Source organism: Hoplias malabaricus, chromosome 5 (genome assembly GCF_029633855.1).
Source record: "Hoplias malabaricus isolate fHopMal1 chromosome 5, fHopMal1.hap1, whole genome shotgun sequence".
Classification (NCBI taxonomy): Eukaryota; Metazoa; Chordata; class Actinopteri; order Characiformes; family Erythrinidae; genus Hoplias; species Hoplias malabaricus.
In genome coordinates, this window is record NC_089804.1 from 47,707,538 (window position 1) to 47,726,403 (window position 18,866).

An 18,866-nucleotide genomic window follows, 5' to 3' on the forward strand; every position below is an offset into this window, starting at 1 on the left:
ATTGTGGATTAATGTTGGTTGTTTACTTAAGGTAACTTTACATTTGATGTCCATCACCATTGGAAAACGATAGCACCCATAAAACTTAGAAAAATAACATATTCGCTTACCAAAGACCACATAATCAAGACAGGTTCATGACATCTACTGTACTATTTATGGTAGAACGTGACACTGGCGAATTACTGGCATCTGATAGTGAGAAGTGAGTACTGTATTTTACAGAGTTGTGTTGGATCTGTGGTTGTGCACTGGTGATAGATTTAAAACATCTACAATCCACAGGCAGAGATGAGCGGGCTTGGTTGGGCGGATATTTTCAAATACCATGCCATAAAGCAGTAACGCTCCACCTACACTCTTGTGGTAGCTCATTCTGTAGCACCTTCAGGGGTAGCAGTCATAAGAAAAATGTTTAGGAATGTTGTTCTTCAGAATCTGCCTCAGAGGCAGCAGAGCATTGTAGCATTCTGCAGCTTCCTCTGAGGCAGCGAGTAACATTATCATACATTCAAATACAACAAATTACAGAGACTTTTGCAGCACTTTGAAAATAAATTATGAAACAGAAGTGCGTCTACAGTAACAGACAAGTAAGTTATATTACACATTTATTCTTCCAAAGTCATTTCTGGCAGTCAGAGCAGGCAAAAATGAGGGTCTAGGCAGAGTTTTACGTTTATGGTGCAGTATTTGAAAAATCTGTGCCCAATGCCTCTTAACCAATCACATCCATCCCTGCCTGTTGGCTGGTAACCAATTACATTCCTGCTGCCTCCAGATCAATTTTGAATATTGGTTTTGCACACATGCTATACAGGCTTATGCCAGTAATATGGAATTGAATACCTAATAAATGTATTTATAAAGTCTTATACAGTGCAATACAAGATTATAAAAACTGGTGTTTTTCACCAAATCATTCTTTATACAAGAGGGCCAACAGAAAGCCTCTTGGTTTGGTTGTAGCCTGTCATTGTGTATTCCTCCAGCAGGAGAAATACTGAATTCCTCCCTCCTGCAGGAGAGAGAGCTAAAATCCTCCAGCAGAAGGCTGAATTCCTCCAGCTCTCTGCAGCCCAGCTCCTCCTCACTCTCGCTCTTTGTGGCTCACAGTGTGCAGGGGCCAGAAGAATGTGGCCAAAGCTGCCCGGGCCCTCGAGCTGCTGCCTCACACAACTTCAATGTTAATTTCCCTTTCATCTTGTGTGTGAAATTGGCGCTGGTGTGGCGCTGACCTCTGGCATTATGAGGTCAAGTGTTGAAATCTGATGTGCGCCTCTCGGGCCAACAGATTCAGACTGAATCACACTGACAGTGCGCACACAGAGATGACAGAGCAGCGGGAGAAGGCAGAGACCTTTACAAGTCCTCCCCCAGTGCTCAGAGATCTCTCTCAGTTTGCCTGATACAGGATTTTGCAAATTCTGTTATTTTGTGGACAGAGAAAACTTTATATATACATACACACACGCAAACACACACACATATATCTGCAATCAGTAGTGATGAAAGTACTATAAAAGATTAAACTGCACCAATAACTGAATAAAATAGTCTGTATTCAATTCAATGTGTTTTTTTTTAATAAAACTATATGCTGTTCCAAATGTAAAAGATGAATTCTGTCAATCAACTCAAATACGCACTTAATGATTGCCTATTGAAAAACATCCTTCACTGGATAGAATAATTATGAGGCACATATGTTATATACCACTAGAAAGAACTAAAACAGAATAGCAATAATAACTGCCACTAATAATTAGCAAAATATTGCACATACTCAGAATAGTTCCACTGGTGGTTTCAAATGGTAAATAAAATGGATTTGTATTTGCACCACCACTGTAAAGACATCTGTGTTAGTAACTTCATCACCTCAGTGACTGCTTTACAGATTTTGAGAAAATGATTAGCATTACCTTTCAAGGTGTTAAAAGACAGGACAAGCAGATGTTGTGATTCTACCTGGTTCTCTGCAGCAAACTTTATCTCTGTCAGTATGAAGACCATCCATCAGCATGCATCGTTCCTATCATCCTCATATACACCGCTCTCAGCTCTGAATTACATGCCTCTACCGCCATGCAGTCTCCAATTCACCACAAACTCCCAAACTCAAACACACAAGTTAACATCTCTTCTAAAGATTTTCCTAATCATAAACACAGTAATAAATGCAATCTCCAGCAAAGCAGAGCAGAGGGAGAGAGAAAGTGAAAGAAAGAGAGAGAGGCAGTGTGAAAGAGAAACATCTGAGCAGATCACTATTAGATATGATTTCCACGATAAGGCTCTATAATTTGGCTTTTAGAGATAACTCCAGGGGCTGGCAGGCTGAACAGTGCCAATTTACTGTTTGTGTGAGGGTTTTTTTTTTTAACCCTGTCTTCTTTTTTTATGTTTTTATCTCGCCTGTTGAAGGGCTTTTCATCTCTGCTGATTTTCACTCTCTTTTTTTGTATTATCCCCAGAAGGTGAGATCACAAGGAAGCATAAGGCAGGCTGGCGCGCTTTAAAGCACTGGACCAAAATACAAATATTTGAAAATGTATTTCATGGTAATTATGTCAAGTTTCATGGCCTGAGCAGTGCACTGAGGCACCGCCTAGATGCCTTAATTTGTATAGAAATTGTAATCATTTGTTCATTTCAAGGTGAAAATTGCATTTTTTAATTTAAATTGTATCCTGCGTGATAGGCTATTATCTAGAAAAATTGTCTGTGTGTATTAGAGTGTATGCCCAGGCGTCACGCGTGTTAGGCCCTGACTGCCTTTCAAAAGGAGGGTTTATACATGTATCTGCTCATAAAATGCGCCCAGGCTCGTTCATTATTTGGGTGCTCCTGTGTTTGCAGCTCATTTCCATTTCTCTTTATTAATATGAATTAGTCTGGAAACCGAGCTAAAGCCAAACACACACAAACAGCCTCCATGATTTCTGTCTAACTCATGTCTTGGATTGACAAGCCCACCTTGTATTCTCTCTTTTTTTTTTTTTTGCTTCTCTCTCCCTCTCCTTCTCTCTCAGGTGAAATGGATGAAGTGAGGTGTATATATGAAGTGCAGGACATGAAAGGGCTGTGTGAGCCCAGACCAGTGGGCTTTAAAGTGTGGCTGACTTTTGAATAGCGATGTATTGAGTGGGTTTGAGAGCGAGCAGGGTTAGCGAGACTTCCAGTTTGCTCACAGCTTAATTCTGAAGTGATGCTGGAGTGTGGAGATTAGAGACCGGGGGGCAGGGAGGGGCACAGAGAGAAGGCGAGCTGAGGAATAGGCAGGGTTACTATGGAGGACTATAATCTTGTATTCCAGTGCCTGGAGACGGCAAATGAAAGGCTTGGCTTAAAAGAGGCAAAAACTTCCTTCGGAATGGAAGGAAGGAATAAAATTGTCTTAACCATATTGACATCTACAGTGGAAAAAAACCATTGTGTAAGAGTATAATGCCACCCCATCACCCCCCCAAAAGAACTATATCGAACAATGGCTTCAGTTAAAAGGGTACATTTTCTCCCTATAACAATCTCCTGCTAAGTAGTCTACTTACCAATCCAGGTTATTAGGCAATCGTGCGATCTGTCGGTGTAAGCTGATTGTGCGAATGTGGAATCCCCTCAGTGGAGAGCAGACAGCCAGGCTCAGGTACATAATGTATCCTGGAATAATTATGGGATTTAAGGAGATGTTAGGCTTTGTAAGTGCTTTCTTTGTGACATTTTCAAGTGGTTGACACAGCAGAGTCCCTACAACACAATAGCCTCAGGAGCTCCTCAGAAGAGGAGGGGGTCACACTTCTGCAGACATGTTTTAATCAATTCATACCTCATGGCAGTTTTCCTACCTGTAATGATAATGTTTTGGTGACCCAAAATACTCATTATCAACTAAGCGTGAGGTCTTTTAATGCTTTGAAATGCTGAACTCCCACTCACTTTTAAATTACATTAGTACATCTTTAGTCAAATTACAGAACATCTTTTTTTCCATATTTATTTCCAGAATGTTGTAATGGATGTTATATATTTCAGATATAATTTCAAAACATATTATTGTATATTAGACTAGGCTATGCAATTTAGGTTAACGTTTCCTTTTTGTATTCAGAAACTTGTAGGTTATAACGTTATATCATTTAAGCCACATACACAGACAGACATTAATATATAAATATATAAATAATATATAAAATATATTCCTTAAAAATAAAATATATTACGGAAATGCCTATGTATGTGACTTATTATAGTAAAATGTACTGGATGAAGTCAAAGACCAGCCTTTATCTGGTTTATGTTCTAGTAAAACGGAAAGCTTTTTTTATTATTATTTAATTTTTATTGAGGAGATATTTTTGACAGGATTTTCGGTGTTGTGTGACGTCATCAACGGAAAGGTCCTCCTTGACAATCAATCCCATTTTGCAACGAAGATAATTTAGCTTCTTGTGCTAATTTTCTCTTTCACCTTTTGTAGAAGCGACGCAACAGTTAGCGATACATTGGGCCAGCTAGGCAGTGCAGTCACAGCTGCTCCATTTAATGTGGAAGGGCTTATTAAAATGTTAAACTATCGAGTAGAACGCCATGAACAGTGATTATGATTTTGTTTAGACCAGGTAAAATCGCTCCACCGAACTTCACTCTGCTGCGGCTTTTTAAACAAGCCTGAGCTGAGCAGAAATCCATACCCAAAATGCCTATTTTTATTACTTTCAGACAAATATTTTGTTGTCGTTAAATGTCAGTGAAAGCTGTGCTGTGGGACCTTAACGTTACCCGTTTGGTCTCTCGGCATAAAATCAGCAGGACTGACAGGAACCAGCTCTTGGTTACTTGGGGGGGGGGGATCTGCAAAACTCCACAGGTATTTTAGTTCATATTTTCACTATGAGGATTTTCACTATATTTTAATCTGATGTGTAGAAGCAGTCACTAAGAAGAACATATTTAGAATAAATATATAATATATAAAAATAATTTTGCAGATCAAACAATGACACATACCATTTCTGTAAGCCCTAAATATCACTCCATTGTGGAGCGGTTGCTGACCATGAGTGAGGAAATGGCTGAGTGAGTGAGAATTCAGTTCCACATGGTGCTTGGCATCTTAAAAAAACTGTTGGAGTTCTCAGAACAAATGTTAGAAAGACCCATAAGTCAACATCACTAAATGTTTTTTAAATTAAATCAAACACTACAAGTCAGATTTGTACGATGTCTTACACTTAAATAAATCATGCACTAATTAAAAAAAATTGAGTACAACAAACAAAGTAGAAACCAAAACAAGTGAGTATTCAAATGTGCTGGATGGACGGCATTATCGGAAGACATTACACCAGTCTGTTTTCCAAATGACAAAGCAGCTGTTCTCTAGCAGTATTGCACATATCCGAAATGTTTTTTCATGACAGCGCATCATGTTGAAGACAGCTGAATCATAAAGAGAGGCTTCAGTGCCAAATCACATTCCTGTGGAATTTCATCATCACATACAACTGCTGAATGACCTCAGAGGTCTCCTTACCATCTCCATCACAATGCACATCTTTCTCATTTTCTCCAGATCACTGGATGAATGAATGTAATGAATGCACCTCAGGACTGTTACATAGCAAGGTATCTGAACAGTGGTTTCTAACCCATGCTGTTGACTGGTCATCGGTCGTAAAACCATGGACAGCACATTAGCCAGTATTCACAGGCTCTGTGCAAGATGATGCCCTCATGGTCAGGTCTGAAGTAGATAGCCTCAGGCTGTCCAGTCAGTACACAAGCCTTCTGTGAAGGCAGAGGCTCTGAAGCATCTCTGATGTGACACTGCTTTTAAATGCTTCTTTATTCGCTCACAGCTCCCTCAATTACTGGAAACTATTTTTAGTATCTTAAATCACTACGACTGTCAAGATGCTCTTGACTTCAAAGGCACTGGAAAATACTGCATTGTTGGGAAGGGGATTAAATCATGATTACAGTTTTTAGCAACATCAAAGTGCTCAACACAGTATGATACATGCCAATAAATATTCACATTTTAAGAATCACTGACTAGAAACGTTAGTGTTTAAATCCTATATGTAGGTTGTAAAAATTCTAACAGGGATATAAATAATGAGAAATAATGAGAAGTTCTCAGCACCAAAATATTTGACCAAAGATGTGTTACTATTATAAATGGCCAAATAAAATGCCTGGAATCACTAGTCAAAATAATAGAAAATATTTTCTATACAATAATAAATTATTCATTCTTTCATTCATTTTCTGTAACTGCTTCATTCAGGGTTGCACTGGGTCTGTAGCCTACCCAGATTCACTGGGTTCAAGGCAAAAACACCCTGGACAGTTTGCCAGTCTACTACAGTTTTATTTATATATATATATAAATGACTCTCCAAAATATGTCCAAATAGTATGAAAATAATATTATTAGACAAAAATAAGAAGTGAATAGACTATTAGAATAATGTAAGTACATATTTACATGAGTTTTTATTAAATCTGCCATGAGGTTTGAGTTCCACTTTGGAAATATGATTAATACAATGACAATTCTAATATTACTTAATTTTTGACAAAATAATATACTATAAATACAGTTTTTTAAAAAAGTAATCATTGAACGTTCTGCCGTTCTGTTTATTATTCTGGGCATATCCAAAGGCTTTCTAGAATATTAGAATCAGTATCTTCAGCCACTGCATGTTTCTTATGAAAACCTCTGAAGAGTCATTGAGAACTTCTAAATTGTTATATTTTCTAGTAGTTAAATGTTATTGCGGGAAAAGTGACTTAAGACAACTGCAGTTATGAAAGGAATAGGAATCATGCCACTCCTCCTTCCAATTAAACGTCCAATCAGTTTCAAATTCTGAATTCAAAATTCAATTTCTTATGTCTGTTCATCAAGAAGGTAGTCTGGCCTTGCAGCTCTAAGCAGACTCTTCCTTTGTCTCAAGGCCTAGTTCACAAGTGTCTTTATCCTTCCTAATGTCATACAGTCCTTTCTTATATTTCAAACATGTTATGGGTATGATCTGAACTAGCAAGAAACAAAAAATTAAAGAAGAAACAAAGTGGTAATGAATGTCCAGTTTTGGAGCTTTAATCAGTGACAGTGCTACAATAAAGACATCAACAGGCTGAAGGTAGGAAAGCCAATACAAGTTCCCACTACGCTATTGTTTCATACAGCAGAATAAATTATGCCATGGTAATATACATACATGCTGAACAAAAATAACAAATTACAAAATTTTGAACAGAAAAAATAATCTGATAGCAATATGATGGACCAACTGAGGCTAGAAAGGAATTTGGGAAGTCAAATAGTGCTTTAAATATTTCAAAGGTAGATTAATGTTTGTGTTAGAAATGAGTGCTACACACTAAAAACTTTTTACATTTCTTCTTTTTTGTCTTTTTCTTATTTTATTACAAAATTCTCAAAGTGTTAAAATGAAATGTGTTCAGTCTTTGTTGGCACGTGGTCATGTGCCTGAGTGAGTTTGTTCCATTTTCCTGAATAACATGACATGCTTTAGCTTGGGAGCCATGGCATGATGTGGCCTGCTGATTATGGTTAAGTCATCTACTTTCTTAAAAAAGCTCTACCTACCATCCTCAGTTAACCTCATTGTAAGTGTAATTTCTGGGCTTTGAACTGACAGCACCCATACTAGACATGTAGAGTATGGACAGTATCACTCCACTGGTCCTGGACAGCATGAAGAGTGGCAGAGCTCTCAGTTCATCTGCTGTACCATCTTGGTCAAGGAGTTTTGTTTTTTTTTGTCAGTAAAGTGATGTGCTCTACCAAGACATGAAGTAGGAAATCAAGTGATACATGTAATTTTAAAACACTGATTCAACATGTCTCTCTGAAAGTGTTTTCACATTTTTTTTCAAGAAGGTAATGTGAAGGAATGAGTTACATACACGTAGCATGTCTTTGGAACAAGTAAGTAATCAAATGGTGCAAGTAGAGAGCAGTATTTTCAAATTTGTGCAGCATGACAATGTATCCTGTCCACCCTTGAATTAACGTGTTTTTAAAATGAATTAAACCAATTCACATTCACAATGTGTAGCACACTTCAACAAGTGCAACAATATGACTTTACTTTCATAAGCACACATATGTTTTAGAATATAAATTTTGATGCCCCTTCTGTAGGAGATTATACCATTTCAACTGCACGCTGTGAGGTATTCATTGCTCAAGGTACATCTGTGATGGAACTGTTGATAGAAAGGCAGCATACATGAACTAAAAAACAAAATAAAAAGAAAGTGCGAGACTTTTGTGGAATGTAAAATAATCGTCTGTCAGAACCTATAAGATACTTGTCATGTGCTGGAACCAAGCACCTTTAAGCTTTAAGTAATATACAGTAGAAAATCCCAAAGAAAGCATACTGCCTTGACACAGCTAGGAAAGGTATTGTGTTTATGTGCAATTCAGGATTGCTTGTGCTTTAAGATCATAATGATAATACTTCAATTAAATGGATTGTTTTTATAAATAACAATCTGGTTTTAATGCTTTAGGAATGTTACTATCTAAGACAAAATTATCATAATACTGACGAATATTTTCTCTCCATAATGCACCCCTGCTTAAGGTCCAGAGGTAGGCTGCTGCCCTGTGGCTTTAAGATTGTTTATATTTTTAACTATTGTGGCTTTTCCCCACAGTGGCTGATACATGTGGGGACGAAGGGGAAAGGGATTGTAAATTCTTGGAGCCCTCATTGGCCACTCTCCACTGAGCTAGACACCCCACTGACTTGCCCAGATCTCTCGGAATGTCAAGCTTAAGATTAAAATGTGAAGGTCGAATAACACGCATTGCAGGCAGCCTGAAAAGCTATCAGCCTCCCTCCATGCACCTTCGTAATGTGTTAGAAAGCCAGACCGTTTGCAGAAGAACCCAAAATGACAAAAAGGAAAAGATGTAAACAGAAGGTCATTACAATAATAATTCCAAGGGTAATAGAAGCAACCACATTCATCATATCAATATATAATCATAATACCATCATTTTAAGTACTATGAACAACATGGTCCAAACCTTTTGGAATGGGGCTGGGTGTGTTAACATTGACTGTTGATGGGCAGGGCTTGACTGATGCGAGCCAAGATAATGGTGGCTTGGTTTTCTCCAGCCTCTCTGAACCCCTGAAAGAGTCTCTTTGTTGAGATGAAGTTTGAGAGGAGGGAGACAGAAAAAGATGAGAGGTGGCACTATAGTGTCTGTTTATTAATGGCTTTTGTATTCATTCAGCCATAGGTCAGGAGTCTAAGGCTGTCTATGACTTTAGCTACTTCTCTTTTCTCTCACGCAGCAAAGAGAGAAATGACGCGATGAATGGAGGGATGCTGGTGAAGGAGAGAAGCAAAGGTCAGGGCGATGAGTCCGTCAATAAGCCTGGCCCGTTTCCACCTGTAGCAGTCCCAGCACGGCTGAGTGTTCCCCAAGCTTCATCCTCCGCTGTGTGGACAAGCTCACATTCTTCGCCAGGTAGTCTACCGCTGCTGCAAAGTCAAACAAAAATATATTTGAGACACAAACTTTTATTTCATAAAGCAGCTCAAAGTTTCCAACCTGAATCATTATAATTTTGTAAATGTACATGGAGAGTCATCAGTACTTTTTAATGTTAAATATGGGGTACCACAAGGTTCTGTTTTGGGACCTCTGCTATTTGTATTATATATGTTACCACAAGAGAATGTTTTCTATAACAAAAGCATTAACTTTCACATTTATGCTGATGACACACAATTAAATATACATATTAAACATATCAGTTGAACAAGACGATAAACTCCAGATTACTCAGAAGGAAGACGTGTGATATATATATGAACAACTGCATGTCAAGTAACATCCGTAGATGTTAGAAGTAAGATCCGTAGCCATCTGTTTGTGGCTAGAATTATTAAATCCATTGCACAGGCAAATCTCTTTTCATAAGAGCTTGGGGGCCCTTGATCAAAATTTTGGTAATTAGACCCACATTAGGCAATTTGTGCAGATCTAGAGGTTCAGGGACATACAGGATTGTGATAATCTGAGATGTCGGTGCTGTCTTCCTGCTGCTGTTAATGTGGTCACTGATGAGGTTTACTGACAGTGGGGTGGAGGGGCACTGATATCTCTGGGAGAGCTCATGTCTGTGCTGCCTCTCTAGCTCTCCCCTTTTAGTTACAATGTTCTAGAGAGGTCTGCTGGAGCTATAACTCACACTCTAATTATTCTTATAATGATCACTCACCCAGAGTCAAATATCAGACCTATGTGTTTGTTTCTCTGCTGAGAGGAACAACTGCTCATCCTGTCTGATCTAACACTGGGGAAGGATTGTCCGAGTGTTGTGTACTTGCCTGCGTGTCATCCAGCCAGCTCTAATCATGATGACCACTTCTGTACCACTGCAGTGCTGACCCAAATAATATATAGTCTGTTGGTGTCTTGTGGGGACCCTGACTATTGAAAAACATGGTGAAAGGGGGCTATGAATGTAACACACTGTCTACAGTCTGTAGTTGTAGAACAATGGTAAGCGGAGCTGATAGAAAATATGTATTTGAAGTGAGTTTCAATAGGCAAAACGTGCAAGGCAAATGTACTCTAGGTTCAAGGCTCTACCACCAATCCACAGAATATCAGGTGATAACATAAAACAGTTCTTTGGAGCGTAGGCAGCACTTCCTAACTACTGACTAATATACAGATGATGCCTCTTGTGGGAAATAAATGAGCCACCTGTTCCCTGCTGTCATTCACTGCTGTCACACAGAGTTTTCCTCTGTGCATTCCTCATTAACTCTGTCAGCCCTGCGTTCCACACTGCTCTATCATCTAGCATCATATCAGGACATGCTGCTCATACACCGTCTTTCCCTTGAACAAATGCCACCTGAATTCAATCTGACAACAGAGTAGGAGAAATGGGTTAAATGTATCCAGAAATGCATTTTCAAAGCAAAATGCTATGAAATACTATAGCTCAGATTTTTATTTCCAATCTGACAAGAGTACATTTAAATTCAGTAATTCCATTAAGTTTTGCAAGCTGATGCATATGTGAGGGAACGACTGTAAGATCTGTGAGTAAAAGGGGAAAAAAGGAGGTGATTTCTGCTAGATAGGCACAATGTGACCTGATCCAGATGAAATGGTGTGACTAACGCAGCACCTGAGGGCACCGTTCCCATCAGTATGATCTGCAGCCTGGCTGTTGTAGGGAGATCTTTATCAGGAGCACGTGTCGGGACTAACCCGCGGGCAGATCCAGGGTCAAAGGGAACAGCCAGTCTCACCCGCTGCCCAGGACCTCAGCATTGATCTGGCTCATGAGGCACAAGGTTTCAATTTGACTACACAAGCTAAAGACATTAGGACCATTGGAGTGGTGGAAAAAAAGGTGCAGGGAAGGAGCCAGAAGGTCATGAGGACAAACCAAGGGCAGCACAGAGGTAGTTCAGCACAAGGGCAAAGACTGAGGAAGCCCCAATTAACCCCCCTAGCCACTTCCCTTTTAAAACAGAGCACCTACACAGTCCCCTCTCTCGGCTTAATCCACATTTAGACCGGAGCTGTGTTTTATTGAGTTAGCTCAAATCTAAGCTGGTGAGAACTCAATTTTTGTCCCAAGCTAGAATGGAAAAACGTGCTAAACAAAGATGCTCGCATAACATGAGGGATGTTTCCTTTGGCGCAGTTTGCTGATAACAGTGTGGATGGTCTTTTCTTCTGAGAACTTCCGAAAAGTCCAATTTTCAGCTGACAGATGGACTAATCTGACCACAGCACACATTTCCACAGTTTTTCAGACCATCAAGCCTTTCGCTCTTACTTTGTGGGAACCATGTTCCAACGTCTTTGTGTCAAACATATAAAATTAAAGATTGCAAAATAAAATCACATCAGCTAGAGATTAGTTGCCATAACATGGGTTACAGCAGCAAACCATATTCTGCATGAGTTACATTTGCATGGCTCCATAATCAGAGAAGACTGGCCTGCCTTAATCCTGTCTTTCTGTTGTATTAGCAACTTTCTGATGAGTTTAAAATATGAGAATTTTTAAAGGATAAAATATAAACTGTCCTCTAAACTACATCGCATGGCACATTTGATTTTATAATATTTTTTAAATAACAAAAATTGAAATTCATCAATTAAAGAGTATTTGTGGATGAAAGTATAAAGGACAGTGTTCTCTGAAGCGAATGTGTACTTTAGGAAGTCACCAATTGACGTAAATTTCCCATGGGCAACTAAATCTTTTCATACAACCTTTCCTTTCTGTATTACATGGGCTTAAATTACTAAAAAGACTGCAATTACAACCCAAACCGAAGTGTCTGTTGGCTAGTTGTGACACACAAGGGCCAAAGATTATTTTGGCTGGTGAAAAAGGCCTAGACACAATAATCACTGAATCAAATTGTCAACAGCAATGACAAAGACTGTGTACCTGGGCCAGTGGAAGTCAACAACAGCAGCTTTCATGATTAATGGGTGAAAAAATAAAAAGCCCTTTCCTGGGTGTGAGCATAAGCGTGTTGGCATTAGCTGTTGGCCTGTCAAGTGTGTCGGATGCGTGCAGTGGCAGGCCCTTTGATATCGGCGGCTGGTGAGGGGAGTTATTTTCACCTCTCCTTCTTCTTTTGTGGTGCGTGGCAGTGGCTGGGCGGGGCGGAGTGACGGTACGTGCGGACGTTGCCAGGCGTCTGTCAGTGTGACGGTAAGTAGTGTGAGGGTTAGTGCGCGTTAGCACATGGAGAAAGGCTGCTGTCACGAAGCAGGCAGGGTATATGGCTGCAGTGGCGTACCTGTGGGTGGGCCAGCTGTCCGTACTGGAGACACTCAACCTGACAGCTGGCAAAGTGGGTAATCAGCCACGATTTAACTCTCTGCTCTCTCTCTCTCTCTCTCTCTCTCTCTTCCGCTCTCTCTCGCTCAGGAAGCCTACCTCTCCTGTCATGCAAGGTTTACTCTTTAAATCCGCCTCAAAGCGCTAACTCTGCCTCTCCTTTTCCACCTCTTCAGAGTGGCTCTATCTGCTCTTCGGCACTCACGGCCTAGGAGTGCGCCAGAGCACAAACACACACTCCCTGCAGCAGCAGTGCGTGCTCTAAGCTGCCACCTCGCCCTCTGCATGTTAATGAGCTGTCAGACAGGTGCACTGGGAGATGTTAAGCCTGTCTTTGACTTTAACCCCTTAAACCAGGCCCAGACTATAATATTTACACTCTGTGAATATCAAGAGTTCAATGACAGTCACAACAATAAGTCCACATATGCTTTGTTTGAAAAAAATGTGTGTGGTACAATTCCATTAAGTTATTCATTTAAACATTAACTAATCATTTAAAGTTATGTTTCTGTGTTCTAAATGGGTTGGACCTAGTAAAATAAATAATGTGTGCCGAAAACATCAACATCCTTCTTGAAATCATACCCCACCCCCAACAGTTACGAAGACTTTCTTTGAGATTTAGAGCTTGTCTGTTGCCCTCAAGTAAAGGTTGTCCCAGTGGTAACCTAAATATTACAACTGGTGTTTTCAGACAAAACCTGATTTGAATCAGTTCTAATGTTTTGTGTCTGACCAATCTGGCTCCAGATTTTGTTTTTGGTTAGTTTTTTTTTTTTTTAACATTTTTAATATATCACATGACTATTGGGCCAGGAGCCCTTCATTTGTACTCATCAAAGCACAAAACATTGTAGCATCTTGCTGTACTCACTCTGGCCATATTGGCTGTATTGGTAACCGGCGGTAACAGGATCCACGCTGTAGCTGGTGGTGCTGTAAGTGGGCGGGCAGTAGGACTGGGAAGAAGCTAGGCTCTCCACTGTCTTGATGGGCTCTGAACGCTGGCTGCAGCTGGCTGAGATGGGGTTGGAAGCCTCCAGGCTGCTGTGCAGAGGTGAGATGGAGAAGTCGTGCTGTGGCTGAGGGGCCACGGCGCTGGGGTTGCTCAGGATGCTCATCACCTGTGGGTGGGATAGAGAATGGTCACCATGAGCAGGACTGAAAGGGAGTGACACTGTCAGAACTCTAAGGCCCACTTTGGGTCAGACAGTGATTCACTGTGGGCCACTGGGAATCACAACAGAACTCACACAGTTCAAGGCAGGGGTTAAGTGGCACCACAACAGCAGTCATTCACTGCATCCCGAGGGAACATTTAGCAGCTTGGAAACAGTGTCAGAGTAAATAACACAGAGGGGTAGGATAGACAGAAGGGACCTTGGGAAGGGAGATGAGAGTGTGTGTGTGTGCCAGGGCTGTGTGTCCTGAGGCTGAGTACATAACAAGCTCTGAGGGAGGGTTTAATCGGAGGCCCTCAGCCATCCCAGAGCCTCTGGCCTCATGAATGATTAAAACGTTTCAAATAATAAATGCTCACATTAGACGCCCCCAGAGAATAGATCAGCGCCTGTGCCAGGTCTACTTCCCCCTTGCACAGCCTTGTTCACATGTAACTTAATATAAAAAATCTAATTGTACAGGGCTCTTTGTTCATGTTCTTCATAGTGCCTTTCTTCATATTTAGATTTATTTATTTATGTTTAGTTTTGTAAAAAGAATTATTTGCCCGATTCCTTTCCAAATAAATTATCAGTTAAATGTGAATAGTGATTCTCTGAAATTCCTTTTTGTTAAGATATATATTAAACACAGTGGCAGTGATAGAACACATATATATTTCATTTCTTAAAAGTGTTGAAACATGATATTTTAGGGCAATGTAGTACATACTGACTTTTCTTTTTTCCCAAATTCAACACAATTTTATCTTTATCATTGTTTAATATAAAAACTACAAGCAGATTTACTGGCCATTTTGGAGAGAAAAATTAATTGGCTCTATTAGAACTGAAACAGCATCATCCCTTGTTTCTTTCACCACCACTGTAAGAAAATCAGTGGACTACAATGGACTTTCTGGCATTAAAACTCTGAATGAAATATTTACATTGCAAGAGTTGAGATATTCAGGAAAATCAATGGAAATTTGCTGAGGGCTGTTGAAAGCTTACTAAATAAAAATGACAAAAATAAGCCTACTATTTAAGGTGTTATTACTAACTGTCAGAGAAAACCAGCTTCTGAGTATTAAAATCATAGGAGACATGTCGCCAAACATATGATAGGGAATATAATATTAACCTGGTTAATTTCAGCAGTATTGTAGTGGGAAAATATATGTTCAGAATATCAGGAGGAGCTAGCCGGAAGAAACAGACGTAGAAATGGAGTGAAAATAAGGGAAAGAGAGTGTGATAGAGAGAGGGAGGAATGGGAGGGGCAGGAAAGTGGAGGCACAAAGAGACAGGCAGCCAGAGAGAATAGAGCTACTTGTAGAAGCGCCTGTGTCTGCCACATGCTCCCCATCCGCAGGCCGACACAAAGCATCCTCCTCAACATCAGGTTCCCGTTGCGGCTCGCTACGCCCCACTGGCCTTTGGCCGTCTCAGACCCCAGCCTGCTAAACCAATTAGCCTTTCACAGAGCAGCAGAGAGCTAAACCAGACCCACATGCACAGGCCCAACAACATATATGGGCTATTTGCTGAACATCAATACAACCTGCAAGTTCACAAACTAATTTACAAAGGGCAAAACACACACTCCTGAACATTAGCCAACCAGTGGGTATGCATGGGTTATTATATAGCCCAATACACTGAATTTCTTGTAATATCTTTTGCCAACTGTTCCAGGGGGACCGTACTCTAAGTTTATTAACACCATAAAATCACACTTGAGACATATGGCTTGAGCACTGGGAACGAAATTAATATGGAAAATGCCTGTACCTATTTATGTGTATGTGAGGTGTGCATAGAATAAACGGATTCAAGACAGTTTGATGAGGAAGGATAGGGGTGGGGGTGTGAGCATGGCGGCCCACAGCAGCTCGGTCACGCTGCCGGGAGCTGGAGTGTAACCCTGGACACGGGGCTGTGGGTCAGCACCGTCGCTTTCCACCTTACGTGGGGCTCCATGGCCAGCTGGAGGGGAGACTGACTTAACAGCCACTTAATTAAGCCCTGATTATATTCAGCTCTTTTGTATACCCATTAAATTAAATGCCCGCTAACGGGTCTGGGACGCTTCCAGGACTAGCAATTAAAGAAAAAAAATAACAAACCCGCATCTGCAGTTAAGAATTAGCAACCTAAATATAATGTCAGAAATATTAGTATTTAGTTATTACTATTTACAGTTTTTAAAACAGATTTCTTCCCCCTGAAATCTGCCAGGAGACTTTCCACAAGTTCTGATGTTGGTTGCACTTTCTGCTTCTCACAGTACAATCTCAGAAAAACAAGGTATGGCAGAGGTACATTATTGGTCACTAAAGGTACAAACAGTGTAAATGTAACTTTAAAGGTATAACAGTGGTTTTAAAGTCCAGTTGTGTTCCCTAAAGGTACATTACATGCTCTTCTCCAGAAGGAGAGGTGAAAATGTGTAATCTTTCATTACAAAACTGTGTAAAATAAAACAACATATCATAAGGCATATGAAATCAACACCACTTATAATGAAAATAATATTAATAAAATAATAATTGTTTAAAAATATAAAATGAACTTTGAATATGGTACAATTATATTCTCTAAATGTAGAGACAGAAATGTACCTTTGAGGGTACCACAACTGTAAAGGTTTACAAGAAATCCAATTCCAATACACATCTTAATATGTTATGGTCTAGTTTAGGGGTTTGCATATATTGCATATATATATATATCTGTGTTGATTAGTTGTATCTCCAATAATGTAGATATGTTTAGATTGTCTTACAGGTTATTAAGGGGGTCATGAAGAAAATCCTTGACTTTAAACTGTAATAAAGTCATGAATTACAGTAATCCTCTGTGCTCCCTTAAACCGACATTTGTGGTGTAATTGGAGGTAATTTTGGGGTAATAGCAGAGCTGGAGCGGGTGTGTGCTCAGACTCTCGGTGGGAGTGAAGTTTTAATCAGATGAGCAGGGGGGAGGCAGCAGAGGGGTGTCAGGGCAGAATGTGCTGAGGGAGGCTGAGAGAGTGCAGGGCGGCTGACACCTCCATTCAGCTCTACGCTTAAGCAGCCTGTAACCGCGCTGATGTCATTATTGCTCTGAAAGCCGAATTATTCAAATCTTCAAATTTAGCATAACCTTATTGACATCAATTAAAGTGGCAAATGGCGAATATTCAGGCGAGAGGTAGAGGCCTGGAACAGGAGCAGCCTTCCTCTCCTCAGCCCACAATGGCCAAGCAGTGGCAATTAGCATACACTTTCCAAACTGCACAGTGAAACACAACATATACACCATACAGCAGCGTCAAGCAGCCAGGCTTCCTTGGTTGTGTTTATATGGGCTGTGGCTTTCACAGCAGGACACAACAAATGTCTCAGGACAAGCACTGCAGGACTCTGAGGTTGTTTCTTCCAATGGCATTGTGCAGACAAAAAAAATGAACTGACCAAACCAGAGCCCACACCTTAACAACACTGTGTTTGAGGTTACTTGGATCAGCCAATGCACCAAGTTTCAAAGTTTTAAAAATCCAGCAGGGTGGTCTCTGACTTTTACTTAGTACTGTACATTAAAATGTGGTAAATTACATAAATGTCATATCAGTCCTCTCAAAAACCCATGTCATAATTTCACTCACTCTATGATCCATCATAGTTTCAAATTAAATCTTGTTTAGCATGTGATAATGTTTTGTTGGCTTCTCCTATAAAGAAATAGCAGTGCTGATTTATAAATTCTCTAGTTTTCAAACAATTTAACTCAATAATCCAACATTAAAAGTAGATTTCACTATGGTTTGAAGTAAGACATGAAAACCTATAAAACAGTTGACCTTGCCCGTGGGTCGAAACAGAAGAAGAACATAAGTTGAGCTATGAGGAGCTGAGGGGGAGGAAAGCCTGGCCAGGCTGGGGGTTGTAATCTATTATTTCCTGCCATACTACCATCACTAAGCAAAAATCAATATTCTTTCCACATGTGTAACCTCTTTGTATCTGATATGGCTAGTGGGAGGAAGCAGGAATATTTGCCAATCATCCTGGCTGACAAACAACAACCCCAGGCAGTCTGCCCAAGCACCAGAGACGAAACAACACACACACACACACACACACAGGGCAGAAAAAAAACCCGACAGTCTGGAACACACTTAACTTTCTCCATTCCTTTCAAACTTCCATTCCCCACCACCCTCTCTCTCTCTCTCTCTCTCTCTCTCACTCTCTCTCTCATTCTCTTTCTCTCTCAGCAGTAGTTGGGCTTCCATTTGTTGTGTGAGAACTGCAGGAGTAGATAATGCCAGGCAGGATCCAGTTTAAAGGACATAGCTGCAGGCAACCCTCTTCTCTCTCTTTTTTTCCCCTTCCTTTTCTCTCTACACATAGATTACTTTCTAAATAACAATAAAAAGCAATTAATTCGCTCAACTTCAGAGGCCCTCCAGCCTGCGGTAAATGTAAAACTGGAAATTGATACAATGTGCATCCTTTCAGATAAATAAATGGTGTGTTTGCAACCATTTATTTCACACAAAAAGAGAGTTTCACACCATCCTAATTTCCTTCACTGTTAAATTATATTTTTTGTCTGCCTAAGTGTTTGACGCAGCTTTACTCCTTGTTGAATTCATTAGCCAAATTGCAGCCAGGCTCACGTGTAGTGCAGCTGGAGCACAGCTGAAACGCCATGTTACTGCAACAACAATGTTTTACTCGTTCTGTCTCTTGAGGAAAAAACAATTGAAAACATTTGGATTTTTAAAATCAAAACAAAGCTTTAAGGTTGAGGCTTTAA

The 18,866-nt window shown here is 40.1% G+C and overlaps 1 protein-coding gene across 3 annotated transcripts in view; it reads right to left on the bottom strand.

Annotated features, from left to right (window-relative positions):
• Positions 1-7,103: 7,103 nt before the first annotated feature.
• pax7b (paired box 7b) overlaps positions 7,104-18,866 on the bottom strand; it is a 59,494-nt gene continuing 47,731 nt past the window's right edge. For 2 of the 3 annotated variants that reach the window (XM_066670687.1, XM_066670685.1), the window contains exons 8-9: positions 13,775-14,024; positions 7,104-9,547 (exon numbers count right to left, since the gene is read on the bottom strand). In XM_066670687.1, the coding sequence (XP_066526784.1) occupies positions 9,432-9,547; positions 13,775-14,024 (366 nt within the window). In that variant the 3' untranslated portion in view covers positions 7,104-9,431. Of the gene's footprint in view, positions 9,548-12,856; positions 12,903-13,774; positions 14,025-18,866 lie in introns of all 3 variants that reach the window. The other variant, XM_066670688.1, reaches the window with a different exon arrangement.